A 14,885-nucleotide genomic window follows, 5' to 3' on the forward strand; every position below is an offset into this window, starting at 1 on the left:
GGTCTTTATTGAGGAACAACAACAACAAGATTATAGAGCGAGCAAAACAGCATTTTCTTACAAGATTTCTCGTTAAGTTGTTAAAATTAGAATAGCAAACAATGTAGCATTTTTGTTTCTGTAAATGATTTATCTTTCTCTCTTTTTCAACCAGCCCCAGAGGTTGTTGGGAGACAGAGATATGGCCGACCGGTGGACTGCTGGGCCCTTGGTGTGATCATGTACATACTGTGAGTGTATTCTCCTATAGAACAAAATCAGGAGCTCATAACACCTTTATTTACAGGCACCATTTACTTATAGTCTTCCATAGCCAGACTTTTGATTATCAATGTGGTCCCCATTGTACTTTATTCTGGCCACAAAACCACAGACATTGACAAGAATTGGCTGTCTGAGGAGTAAATCTGAAATTGTGATCATAATAACAGATCAGAGTGGCTAAAGCAATACCTAATTCACATAATGTTGCTGCAGTCTCCACAAAATCTGTACAATAATTAAAAAAATGCCAATATTACAGGTGCTGGTCATATAATTAGAATATCATCAAAAAGTTGATTTATTTCACTAATTCCATTCAAAAAGTGAAACTTGTGTATTATATTCATTCATTACACACAGACTGATATATTTCAAATGTTTATTTCTTTTAATTTTGATGATTATAACTGACAACTAAGGAAAATCCCAAATTCAGTATCTCAGAAAATTAGAATATTGTGAAAAGGTTCAATATTGAAGACACCTGGTGCCACACTCTAATCAGCTAATTAACTCAAAACACCTGCAAAGGCCTTTAAATGGTCTCTCAGTCTAGTTCTGTAGGCTACACAATCATGGGGAAGACTGCTGACTTGACAGTTGTCCAAAAGACGACCATTGACACCTTGCACAAGGAGGGCAAGACACAAAAGGTCATTGCAAAAGAGGCTGGCTGTTCACAGAGCTCTGTGTCCAAGCACATTAATAGAGAGGCGAAGGGAAGGAAAAGATGTGGTAGAAAAAAGTGTACAAGCAATAGGGATAACCGCACGCTGGAGAGGATTGTGAAACAAAACCCATTCAAAAATGTGGGGGAGATTCACAAAGAGTGGACTGCAGCTGGAGTCAGTGCTTCAAGAACCACTACGCACAGACGTATGCAAGACATGGGTTTCAGCTGTCGCATTCCTTGTGTCAAGCCACTCCTGAACAACAGACAGCATCAGAAGCGTCTCACCTGGGCTAAAGACAAAAAGGACTGGACTGCTGCTGAGTGGTCCAAAGTTATGTTCTCTGATGAAAGTATTTTGCATTTCCTTTGGAAATCAGGGTCCCAGAGTCTGGAGGAAGAGAGGAGAGGCACACAATCCACATTGCTTGAGGTCCAGTGTAAAGTTTCCACAGTCAGTGGTGGTTTGGGGTGCCATGTCATCTGCTGGTGTTGGTCCACTGTGTTTTCTGAGGTCCAAGGTCAACGCAGCCGTATACCAGGAAGTTTTAGAGCACTTCATGCTTCCTGCTGCTGACCAACTTTATGGAGATGCAGATTTCATTTTCCAACAGGACTTGGCACCTGCACACAGTGCCAAAGCTACCAGTACCTGGTTTAAGGACCATGGTATCCCTGTTCTTAATTGGCCAGCAAACTCGCCTGACCTTAACCCCATAGAAAATCTATGGGGTATTGTGAAGAGGAAGATGCGATATGCCAGACCCAACAATGCAGAAGAGCTGAAGGCCACTATCAGAGCAACCTGGGCTCTTATAACACCTGAGCAGTGCCACAGACTGATCGACTCCATGCCACGCCGCATTGCTGCAGTAATTCAGGCAAAAGGAGCCCCAACTAAGTATTGAGTGCAAGTACATGCTCATACTTTTCATGTTCATACTTTTCAGTTGGCCAAGATTTCTGAAAATCCTTTCTTTGTATTGGTCTTAATTAATATTCTAATTTTCTGAGATACTGAATTTGGTTTGATTTTCCTTAGTTGTCAGTTATAATCATCAAAATTAAAAGAAATAAACATTTGAAATATATCATCTCTGTGTGCAATGAATGAACATAATATACAAGTTTCACTTTTTGAATGGAATTAGTGAAATAAATCAACTTTTTGATGATATTCTAATTATATGACCAGCACCTGTATATGCTCAGACAGTATGTCAGTGAGTCTACCATAGACAGACCCTTTTCACAGTTTGTAATGATTTCCCTTATCTCATGTACAGACTCTCTGGAAATCCTCCATTCTACGATGAAGCAGATGATGATGACTATGAAAACCATGACAAGAACCTCTTCCGGAAGATTCTTGCTGGAGATTATGAGTTTGACTCACCATACTGGGATGATATTTCAGACTCTGGTACGTTTACTGAAAAACACTGATAAAACCTCACATGCTTAGTAGAGCACAACTCCTCTTATGTAAACCTTAGACATGATGTGAAAGTTTGGTTGCGTTTACTGGGTTACATCTTCCGTTTTGTTGGTCCGCAGCTAAAAACTTAGTCTCACGTCTTATGGAGGTGGACCAGGACCAGAGATTGACTGCGCAAGAAGCCATCAACCATGAATGGTACTTATAGTATCAATATACATGAAAATTACTCATTATATTGCCATTCATATGTATTCAGAGAAGGTTTTTGGGTATAGAATACAACAATTCAAAAGTCTGGGGCCAGTGAGATTTTTTTTTTTAAAAATGGTTTTTTTTTTTTTCAAAGAAGTCTCTTAAACTCACCAAGGCTGCATTTATTTGATTATACAGTAAAAACAATAATTTTGTGATATTTTATTACAATTTAAAATAGCAGTTTTCTATTTGAATGTATTTTAAAACGTAATTTATTCCTCTGATGTCAAAGCTGGATTTTCAGCATCATTACTCCAGTCTTCAGTGTCACATGGTCCTTCAGAAATCATTCTAATATGCTCATTTATTAAAAATGTATTATTATTATCAATGTTAAGAACAGTTGTGCTGATTCATATCTGTGTGGGAACATTAATACATTTCTTTCAGGATTCTAAAATAATAGAAAGTTCAAAAGAACAGCTTTTATTTAAAATGGAAATCTTTTGTAACATTACAAATGTCTTTACTGACACTTTTGATCAAGTTAATTCATCCTTGCTGAATAAAAGTATTAATTTCTTTCAATAAAAAAAGAGAAAATCTTACTGACCCCAACCTTTTGAATGGTAGTAAATATCTAAAAACAACTTTCCAGGCCATATAATAAGCTTTCTTGTCCTGTTCAAGGATATCTGGAAATGCTGCTTCCGACAAGAACATCAAGGAAAATGTGTGCGCACAAATCGAGAAAAACTTTGCAAAAGCTAAGTGGAAGGTAATTTCAAAAAGTTTCTCACCCTTAATGACACTTTTGTGTTTTAAGAAATAAGTTGAGTTAAATCTGGATGATCACCTTTCTGCAGAAAGCCGTACGGGTCACGACCATGATGAAGCGCCTCAGGGCACCAGAGCATCAAACAGCGGCACCAGCAGCAGCAGCAGCTGTACCAGATGCGGCCAACCCTGCAGCAGGGGCTCAGGAAAACCCTCAGGCTCCGTCAGAGGCCTCCACAGCCCAATCGAGTACTGCTGAAAGCAACTCTGCGAGCACAGAAGTCCCTGTTGTGGAAGCTGCTAACGCAGAAGCAGTGGCCGCTGCCGCCCCGCCACCAGCTGAACCTGTTCTCCACGTTCCAGCGCCTGAACAGCCCAATCCCACATCGCGATGCAACGGAGAAGCTTTAGACTCCCTGCCACCAGACACAGGGGAGGAACAGAGCGGTTAATCTCGCTACCTCTCCCACCTGCGTTTAGATCCCACACACGTGTACATAAGCAGCAAGCATGCTAATACTGATTCCGCGGCACATAGCATTAATCTCAACACGCTCTTCCACGAGCCAACTTCTAAAGGCCAATTCACACTGCACCGAGACACGCCGACAGACACTTCATCTGGTTTTTGTCAAATCAGTGTGTTACGGAGTTGGTTGGCTCTCATTTTTGCTGATTGAACATGTTGAATCTGCTTTTGATGGGTGGTGGAATGTCTGAGAAGTGACATACTGTAATATGGTGGTTGTCCGCGTTGGTCGCTGTCTGTCGGTGCAGTGTGAATTGGTCATAAAACATTTCCCAGCAAGCATTCTATTGTTTTCTATTGAATCACAAAGCTGTGTGATGCATATCGAAGTCTCTGGCCACTTTAACTTTACGTAAAAGAAGAAAAAATCTGTTTTCTGCTTACATTAAGCCAAGATTGGAAACTTTAGCATTGATCTGCATATATGATTTAGGATAGATTATCATTGTAGGCCTCATTTTATAGCTACTTTCTTATTTTATTGCATTGCAATTTGTTGACACCTGTCTTGAACTAGTCAGAGGACCACAGAGACACAGCTTCATGTGCAATGTAAAGTTTCTGTACATAGCTTACTTACTTCTGTAGATTAGACGTAGCCAAGAACAGCATGCTTTTTCAAATCTGCTGTTTATGACACACATGTCCAGGTAACTGACACGTTCAGCTTCAGCTTTACATGGACATTTCATGTCTCGATCGAACACGCACTCATGAAACGTTAAGAAGATTTATATAAAAAATACTTCTACAGCAACTAAGGCGGCTAAATTCATCTCGTAATGGTGTTTTAGTGGTTGAGACGTGTGGCCCAATAAATGGAGCAGAGTAGGTAACCATAACTAATACCTCACATCTGCTTGGTAGCTAGCCACATGAACAGTGGAAAATGTGATTTGTTCTTATAATGTATTATATACTCATTTGAATACATTTTACATGTTTTGAATAATATACCTTTCTGTTTTTAAAAGAATACAGCCACACACAGTGATCTTTGTTTTTAACAGGATTTTATTTGAGGCATAAATGTACAAGTTACAGTGGCCATTTTATGCCTACTTTGAGACCCTTTCATTGGGCTGAATATTTACTCATAATCTTTATGTATTTTTTCTTGAACCCAGATCTTTTTTTTTTTTTTTTTTAATTGCAAGTATATAATAGATATTTAGAGCCTGATGCTAAGGCCTGGTATTAAGAAGCATTTTTGCCAATCCGATCACAAGTGGACTATGCTAAATAAAGGTGTAAACGGGGTCTAAAAGGTTTTGAGCTTGTCCACTTTCGACCACTTCCAGAGGTAGTCAAAAACACATTCAAACGGTGTAGTTTAGACACTCATGTGGTTGAATGCAATCAAACAACCAAAAAAAAAAAAAAAAGCCTACTCTCCACCTACTGACCTAGCACGTATGGGAAACGCTCTAGCCAGATAGGATTTAAACTTTGTCGACTGAATTCAAATGTTTCTAACACACAGTGTTCAGCGTGGTCTTGCGGCTATCCGAGCAGGAACAAAAGCTGCTGTTCTCCTTATGTTTTTTCATCGTCTCCTTTCGCATTTATATGTAAATTGCACAAGCTTATTTCGTCCATTACATCAAAAGATCTGAAAAAGCCCATGCATTTTACCCACCCATAGACCCTCCCTTCGAAGAAATCAGGACAGAAGTGGTCGAAAGTGGACAAAAGAGACAGATTAAAGTCCTCGTGAACCAGAACTTGTGACCGACTTTACTTCAGTATTGTGACATATTTTAAGAGTCAATATAGTAATGTGCGCTAACAAAGTAAATAGGGTCAATTTTGATTTTATGATGATTTTAAAACACCAGGGGCCTTATTTATAAAATGTTGCGCAGAAACCATCCTAAATTTGATCTTACGATAATTTCTCAGATGTGCGTACGTGTGATTCATAGAATGAATAAACGTACACACAGAAAATGAGTGTACGCCTTTCTTTTTGATGTGAAATCTATGAATCGTAAATTATCTTGAACTTGCGCGCAGCTGAATGGTTTCAGTTCTCCGTGTTTTAAATGACACTTAATTAATGTCATTTACATATAAAAGATCACCAGTCATCATCCAAATCCTTTAATTTAGAATGGCGAGCTGCAAGAATAGCTTAGATTTCAAAAAACCTGCAGTAATCTGACAAGGAAAAGTGCGTACGTCTTCTCAGAACCTGACGTGGTGCTAAGCACTTTTACATGTCAAAGATCGTTTTTATAAATATGAGCATTGGCGTGGATTTAAGCATACGCATACTCTAAGATCAAATCTGTGCGTACGCATGCTTTATAAATGAGCCCCCAGATGTAAACGTGAATGTCTCCCTCGTCTACTTGTGGTCCAGTCGACCAAAACGCATCTTACTACCAGGTGTAAACATGGCCTTATAGTCATTTGACCCTTTGAAACCCCCCAAAAAACTAAGACTTTTCCTTTAAGAAAGGCACATTAAGTCATATTACAAAAAAAAAAGTTTTATTGACAAATATAGAGTGCTGCAGGAGTCCTAAAACCAAGTAACAAGTTAGCATTTTTGCATTTCAGGTTCCATCATCCCCAAATCAATGTTTTTTAATGGGTTTTTGGTTACATGCCTGAAATAAGGTCTGTGGTTAACAAGATATTTTGACATTCTATTGTACAATCTAAAATATATCAGTAATACCACAAATTAAATGCGGTTGCTAAATGGGACTACAGAGGTTTCCAGGGACATTAAAGGCCTCTTCACATCAAGGATGATAACTAGAATGTTTTAATAATCTTTCTAATTCTGTAACAGTAGGGAAGTACACACCACAATTACAATGACACAGAGGAATGAGACCAATGGAATTACTTTTCAGAATTTTCCAACCATTGTCTAGCCCTATTAATTAAACCCTTACCCTAATGATTAAACATTTTACATTATAGCTTTTTTTGCCTTTTACTTATTTTATAGAAATGTCTGCTGTCAGCAACAGACATCCAATCTTTCACAATCAATTTTTTTACAGCTCTCTCTCATTAAACGATCATGCTTCACTAGTGTGTGGAGTTTACTGCTGTAGACATGTCTGTTACTCATATTGCCAGTACTTAGTTGACGCATTCTAAAAACTCATTTTGTGCCATCTTAATTTTTACCTGAATAGTTTGCTTTGTTTTCAGTATACAAACATATTTTAGCACAGAGAAACGGCAGGTGATGTAGGATTACAAGAGCTTAACGAAAGCAAAATCGAAACGTCGACCTCTTAATATGAGCAATAGTCTACAACTGTGATACTGTGATGCTACTCAATGTCGGTGTCCATGTGAACACTCAATTTCTGATTGGCCTGTCCTCCACTGAAGTTGACAATAGTGACGTCATTCTGGAAGGGCGGGAAGGTCAGGACTTGAACGGGACAGATGAAGCCAGTGCACCTATTGTACAATTATTTAGAACCTGTCATACAGTATAGTTGAACGAAAACAGTGATGAGTTTCCCCTCTGGTGGCCAACGATTTGTAATTGTTGTGCAGTGGTGACATGCTGTAATTTTCTAAACATCATAAGAGTCAGTGGAGGTTTGACTGAAGAAGGCCTTGATATGCAATTACGCTGTCAGTGGTCTGTTGATTTCAAGATGATGCTCAGCATGGGTTGTCACAGGTTTTTACTGAAGTCAGCTTTGATATATTTTAGATCTCACGTGTGTCATTGTCATTTTGTATCTTTCATTTCTCTTTGATCTTATAAAATGATATTTCTCTTCTAAAATCTGTCCCATACCTTTATTTGTTCTATCTACCCTGAGACTTTGAGATGTTATTTGTTTTTCTGTCTTTGATTTCGTATAAAAGTTGAAAAAGCGCAAACTGGTAAGGATCTAAAACAAAAAGAGTGATAAGTAATGTTTCATGTAGGTCTGAAAAATGGTTTTTATAGCATTCATGTATACTAAAACCGCAACTAGATACTGTGTTACACAATTCAAAGCAATTTTTTTAAAATAGTGCTTCACTATTGCCTTTGGTGTTCGGTGTCTGTTGATTTCCTCATTCTCTCAGATGTTCTTCTCAGTGTGGTTGACTGTGAACCTGTGAATACACTGAGGACTGGCCTCTCTTCACTTTAACCTCTGTATTCTTCAAATGACTTTCATGCTTTCAAAATAAACACATCCTGAATGATCATCCATTTGTAGTCGTAGTTCTTTGTTATGCAACAAGTAGTGTTATTCATGCTTAGAATGTGAGAATTTGAGAGTTAAATATGATGTTGTCAGAAATCTCAAAGAAGACCATCCATCTTCAGTTATTTTTTAAAAAAAGTAGACAGTCACATTAACAGTCTTGGAATACTGCCTGCCTGCAGTCGGCTCATTTGCACAGGGCTCCTAGAGTGATTATTTGGCAAGGAGGGATGTTGTCAGTCTCAACAAGAGACATCCTTACCTAAAGTGTTATGACTTAGTTTACACTAGAGAAAGAAATTGATTTGCAATGTGAATTTTGTATATAGCATTGGGAGAATGGGAATGGGAAGTTATAGTGAATGGCAACATAATAGCCTAGTTAATTCCACAGATTACATGCACCAGAGGCAGCCAGACAGTGCATTACTGAGCAATCGGATTTTATCAAAAAAAAATCTTAATTTGTGTTCAGAAGATGAACGAAGGTCTTACGGGTTTGGAACGATATGAGGGTGAGTAATTAATGACAGAATTTTCATTTTTGGGTGAACTAACCCTTTAATGCTCCCTTCACATGCTATCGGCGTTAGAGTAATTACGAGTTTTCTAGATAAAAATTGGACATGAACGCCCTCTTAAGTCGTATTTACCACTGGGAAGCTCTGGGATAATTTTGATATACCCGAGTTCCTGAGTTGGGTGGGCCATAAACTTTAAACATGGTGGAGCTGCTGTGACTGCTATCCCCTGCAAACATGCCCCTGCGGGGCCCATGCTGGCTTTTTGCGGGCACAGTGGGCTAGGGCCAGCCCACACCAAACCTAAACAGGCCCAGTGCGGGCTTGACCAGACGAGGCCCACAGCTTTGGGCTCACTGCAGGCTCTCTGTGAGCAGCCCACACTAGCGGACTGCCCACATTAAGCCCATGATGGCTTAGTGTGGGCCAGCCCGTTCAGGCCCAGAGCAACTTTTGTACCTTTGTACCAGGTTTTGTGTAGGCAGTCCCATTTCCCATGCTCTGTTTGGCTGCTTTTTAAAATTTAATGTGAAATTCAATAAAACCTTCCATTTATAACTCTGCACAGAAGGAATAAAAATGAATGACAAATTACAGTAATTCACATTTTTATACAGAAAAATTACTGTATTTTTATACAGTATTTTTCTGTCTTTTGAAATTACATACAAATGTATGTAAAATTACAAAAATAATCTGTAATTACAATACAGTAACAAAACAGTTAGATGATAAAATGGTCAAATGACCATAAAATTAAAGTAAAATCTAAAATAAGCTGAAAACAGTCACATGACTGGCAGCAACAGAACATTAAACACTAACAGATCTCTCTAGAGCTCAGCATCTTAACTTATTACAATCCAGTTTGACTATTTCTTTCATAAAAAACTTTTATTGAAAATAATAAAGTTTGAAGTCACCATTATGGAGGTAAGTGTTTAGTTGGGCTCTTGACCCTTTACGTTTCAGCATCAGTTTTTCTGAATCACATTTGTTATAGGAAAGTTTATAAAAGAAATTCTGGCCAGTGAAGTCATCATATAACAGCCTGATTCACTGATCTCATCCAGAGTCTGTTAGCTGTTAGTTTTATAGCAGTCTTGTTATATGAAATTACCAGATAATAAAAAAAATTTGATGTTTTGAGTTTTTATTCATTACATAGAAAGTGTTTTCAGCTGTGTCTTTTAGACTCACACAAACATCAAGAATCAGCCTATGAACCTCAACAATGGTGACAATCAACAAAAAACTTTTTTTGTGACTTTACTAGCTTGTTTTGTGATGTTGATCTGTTGAGCTGAAAATGTTGTCACCATTGTTGAGGTTCATACGCTGAACCTTGATGTCTGTGTGTGTCTATGTGGTCCTGCTTATATAATTCCTGCATAATGATTTAAAGATGTTGAAAATATTGAAGCAAGATGACATTTCATGCAGTGGTGTTCTAGGGCTACTATAATGTGAGATTATTAAATCTAAATAATATTCACAGAGATCAGACTCTGGGTGAGATCACTGAATCACCAATAAATAATCATCACCATCTGGTCATTTTTTCTTCTCACGACTTTTGCTATAAATTTATGTTCATACAAAAACTGGTGATAATGCAGTTATCGGTTTTCTTGAACACTGCGTTTCTGAGATAAAAAGTTGGATGTCTCAAAACTTTCTCTGTCTCAACAGTGAGAAGACGGAAGTTATGCTTATTGGTTCACCCCATCAAAAAAATAAATAAATCTGCTCATCTAACCCTAAACGTGGAAGGCTCTGCTCTAGAGTTTCAAACAAAATTTAAAAATTTTAAGGGTGATATTTGACACAAACTTAACATTTGGCTCTCACATCCAGAACACAGTTAAAAATTCATTCTTTCATCTCAGAAATATTGCAAGACTGCGCCCCATGTAATCCTTCTCTGTTGCTGAAAAACTGATCAACACTTGTTTTTTCACTCATCGATTACTGTAACGCTCTTCTTGCTGGGGTCTCTAAATCTACCTTAAATAAATTGCAATCTGTTCAAAATTCGGCTGCTAGGATCCTAACAAGGATGAGGACTAGTGAACATATCTCTCCAGTTTTAGAGTCACTGCACTGGCTCCCTGTCAGGTTCCGGATTGATTTTAAAATTCTTATGCTGACCTACAAGGCCTTGCATGGTATGGCGGAGCATTACTTCTCACAACTTTTAACTATCTACACTCCAAGGCGTAATCTCCGTTCCTCCTACTCGTTTCTCTGCTTGTGCACCAAAACTTTGGAATTCTCTTCCCACTGAGATCAGACAGGTTGAATCTTTTAGTGTTTTTAAGTCTGTTCTTAAAACCCATTTTTGTTGTTTATATATGTTGTTTATTTTGTTATTTCAATTTATTTTTATGCTTGTAAGACACTATGTAAAATAAAGATTATTATTATATTAAACTAGAATAAAATGGCCCCTTAAACCAGATTAACAGAAATCTGCTTTCTCTGTCATGGTTTAAAATAATCCTAGACTTAGTCTAGTCCAGAGTTTAATAAGCTGATTTCCTGGAGGAAGACTAGAGCTACTCCAGGACTAAACTGAGGCTTAAATTAAACCTACCAGGAGGCAGGTTTAACTCCAGATTAACGTTGTGTTTCAAAGAAGACACATGCATTACTTGTATATATATCGATATACCCTAGATTCTATATATATATATAGATAGATATATATATATATAGATAGATATATATATAGATAGATATATATAGAGATAGATATATATAGAGATAGAGATAGAGATAGATAGATAGATAGATAGATAGATAGATAGATAGATAGGTAGGTAGGTAGGTAGGTAGGTAGGTAATAAAGCAGCCATGATAGTGTTTTGGATCAAACCAGTATCATTTCTAGACTGCCAACACTGAACCTTGCATGTGTGAATAGTTACATTTAGTTTGTTGTTATGTAAATCACAGGACAAAACAAAAAGTATTAATAATCGTAGGATTATTATATATATTGAATTCATTACAAACAGATTTCCAGGCATTTCTTTTTTTCACAGCTGATGTATTTTGCTTGCTTTAAAAGAACTGTCTCTCTTTTTTGTTTGTTTAGTAAAGTTTTTTTTATTATTGCAGTCTTTTTCTGCTGCTGTTGATTTCCTTGGATTTGCTTCTCAGTTCCATGCAATTTTAAGCTTTTCTTGGTTCATTCCATGTTTTATAGGCAGCCTTTCTCATGCTAATTCAGATTATTTGGTTTTAAATTAATCTGGTTTATTTCAATTCAGGACTCCATAGTCCAGGTTTTAGTAATCTGAACTTAATCTGTGTTTCAGAAAGCCATTTTTAAGACACAATGAGTGTTTACTAATTGTGACTTAAAGGCCTACTCCTGGCTTAACTTAAACCCTGTCCGGGAAACTGCCCCAAAGTCATACTGGATTGTGATAAGTGAAGATGCTGAGCTCTAGAGAGATCTCTTAGTTCTGTTTCTGTTATCTGAGTTTTTTAGGTTACCATTGTGCTGAAGAGTAGAGCCTGTGCTTCAGTCAATGATGAGCCAGAAACACTGATGTTATACTGCATGTTGCTTTATTTAGAAACAATATCTGTGTAGTTGACCATTGACTGTTGTTTTTTGACAATGTTTAACTGTTATTCTCATTAATGCTAAGCGTTTGGCATTCTGCGCTGCTAGATTTGTTGTAGATCAATAGTGTGGGCCTAGTGAGAGCTTCCCGTGAAGGGCCAGCGCTAAGGAGGCAACGTTTTGCCAATGAGCAAATTCTCAGGGGCCCGTAAAGGACCAGTGCAGGCTTGTTTGCAGGGATCCTTTATTAGTTTTTTTTTCTTCCAATAATAACCAACTGCAGAGCCGCAGAACCGTACGTCACAGCAGTCTCACACCGGTGTTGGGATGGAGCTTATAGCGTCATTAAGGGTAGGTTTTGTGGTTGGGTAGGATTCGCATTCATTAAAGGGATAGTTCACCCAAAAATGAAACACTCATGTCATTCCAAACCCGTATGTAAGACCTTCGTTCATCTTCAGAACACAAATGATAGCTTTCGCAACTACCATTTTGACAGTTCAAAAAGTTCATAAAGAGATCGTAAATATAATTCATATGAATTGAGTGGTTCAGACCAAATTTTCTGGAGAGACTCGATCGCTTTATATGATGAACTGATTTAATTTATGTTTTATTCACATATAAACATTGACCAGTGAACATAAAGTGAAACGCAACCGAACCTACTTGACGTGTGAGAACAACCCTCTTGCGGAAGCTCAAACTGCGTAACACACCAGAATGAATCTCACTGGTTCTCGCACGTCAGGCAAACATGCTTGATCTTCAGTTTATCACAACTAATTCTTTTTTATGTAAAAATAAGCCTAAATTCAATCTGTTCATCATATGAAGCAATTGAGTGTCTTCAGAAAATTTGGACTAAACCACTCAATTCATATATCTAGTGCATATTTACATATATGAATAGTCATTTGAAGCGTATTATATGTTTTATTCACAGCAAAAATAGCCTGAATCGTCAGCAAGACTATCTTGATAGTGAGGTGAATGTTTTGCTTGCCAGTGATATTATTTTGGCTTTAATAAATAAGATTTTCCCAATAAATAGGATTGAATAGGATGAGCTAGTAATCACGACTTCAGAAGTGGAAAGCATGAAATTTCCGATAGCACGTGAAGGCAGCATATTTAACACTTTGGAGTTCACTTTGCTTGTAAACGTCAGGAATAGGCCACAGTCTTTAAACACTGGTTAAACTTTTCACCACTATAACGCCCTCAAACATTTTTGTTTAAATCTCATTTCATGTCTTTGTGTATTATTTACCACTCTGAGAGATCTCCACTGATATGGGCAAAATAATTGTAAAATCCATATACATATAGGCCTACAGACTTTTATATAAACTTTTACATAAATGGCAGAACCCTATAATAGCAGTGCATCAGAAAGAAAGCAACCTAGATGCTTAGCAAAGCTTGCCCTCTGCTGGTTCACATCATTTACTACACATTTGATCTGTAAAGAACATCAAGTTAATGACAAAGAAAATCAACCAAACAATAAGCATGCGTTCTTCTCTTTCTTCTGTTAATGAGAAGTGAGACGATTTTATTGTCTGTCCAAATGCATCACTAAACCTCAAATGACATTGGGCTATATGAAAGTTTGAGAAATCCACATTTACCGTCTGCATCCAAACCACTTTAGAGGATGTTTATGACATCAGCGTCTGTGCTGGCCTACTAATGTCCTGTCCAGACCACAAAACATTACAAACATGACGTCCTGTACACTATTCACCCTGCATTCAGAATCTCGCCCTTTTATCTGGTGCCTCTTCTCAAAAAGTCTGAGACAGTCATTCAGTTAAAACGGCATTGGCGGTAATTCGCTTCCTCTGCGTCTCTGATCTCACACCCTGATACGACCAGCAAACGTCTCTCCTGATGTCCTTCAAGACTAATCAGGTTACTTAAAATGTGTTATTCTGAGCTTACCAGGGCGCTACAATTCTTAAAACATCTGCTTGGACAAAACATAATCGATAAAAGATATCCTGAAGCTTTTATGTCGGACCGATAAAGAGGTTTTGAAACTGTGAACAAAAGACTTTCTAAGCATGAATAGAGGCCTTTCCACAATAATGACAGCCTATGATGGCATGTTGAAAGGATGGCACAGCTTCCCCCTCTGAGATGGGTCGGGAAGATAAGCATGTGGGTTTCTGAGCCGTTCTATCCTAAATGTGTTCAGCTATTCACTCCGATAATCATCCATCACCCCGGTGGGTGAGAACAGCCAGTCACTGCTGTGCTGACTGATGCGACTGTGCCCACCACTGGCACTGGGAATGATGGGAGTTATCAGATAAGACAGGGACAGAGGTTTGTCTGTTGGGGGGACACAAATGGGACAAAAGAGGCTAGTGATGATGAAATCTTTTTTCCGCCTGAATGCGATGCCCGCTGTTCCCAGAGAACAACAATGCAGTAACAGGCGGGCTGTAGCCTATATATCTTCACTGGGAAGGATATTCAGTAACTGTGTCGCTCGCAAGTAACGCCTCAGAAAATACACCATGTGCTGACAACACAAAAGACGTTATTTTTCGCAATTCCGAGTTTATATATAAAGTCAGAACTGCGGAATTGCAAGTTATAAAGTCCAAACTGTGAATTATAAACTCGGAATTGCGAGTTGTAAAATCCGACTTGCCAGTTACAGTATAAACTCATTATTGCGAGTTATGAAGTCTGACTTGTGAGTTATAAACTCAG

General features: G+C 38.0%; 1 protein-coding gene across 1 annotated transcript in view; it reads left to right on the forward strand.

Annotated features, from left to right (window-relative positions):
• camkvb (CaM kinase-like vesicle-associated b) overlaps positions 1–8,061 on the forward strand; it is a 46,543-nt gene extending 38,482 nt beyond the window's left edge. The window contains exons 7-11 of the mRNA XM_051912926.1: positions 155–230; positions 2,221–2,357; positions 2,492–2,570; positions 3,261–3,348; positions 3,437–8,061. Of these exons, the coding sequence (XP_051768886.1) occupies positions 155–230; positions 2,221–2,357; positions 2,492–2,570; positions 3,261–3,348; positions 3,437–3,799 (743 nt within the window). The 3' untranslated portion in view covers positions 3,800–8,061. The remainder of the gene's footprint in view (positions 1–154; positions 231–2,220; positions 2,358–2,491; positions 2,571–3,260; positions 3,349–3,436) is intronic.
• Positions 8,062–14,885: the final 6,824 nt, after the last annotated feature.

The sequence above is a fragment of the Ctenopharyngodon idella genome, chromosome 11 (assembly GCF_019924925.1).
Source record: "Ctenopharyngodon idella isolate HZGC_01 chromosome 11, HZGC01, whole genome shotgun sequence".
Lineage (NCBI taxonomy): Eukaryota > Metazoa > Chordata > Actinopteri > Cypriniformes > Xenocyprididae > Ctenopharyngodon > Ctenopharyngodon idella.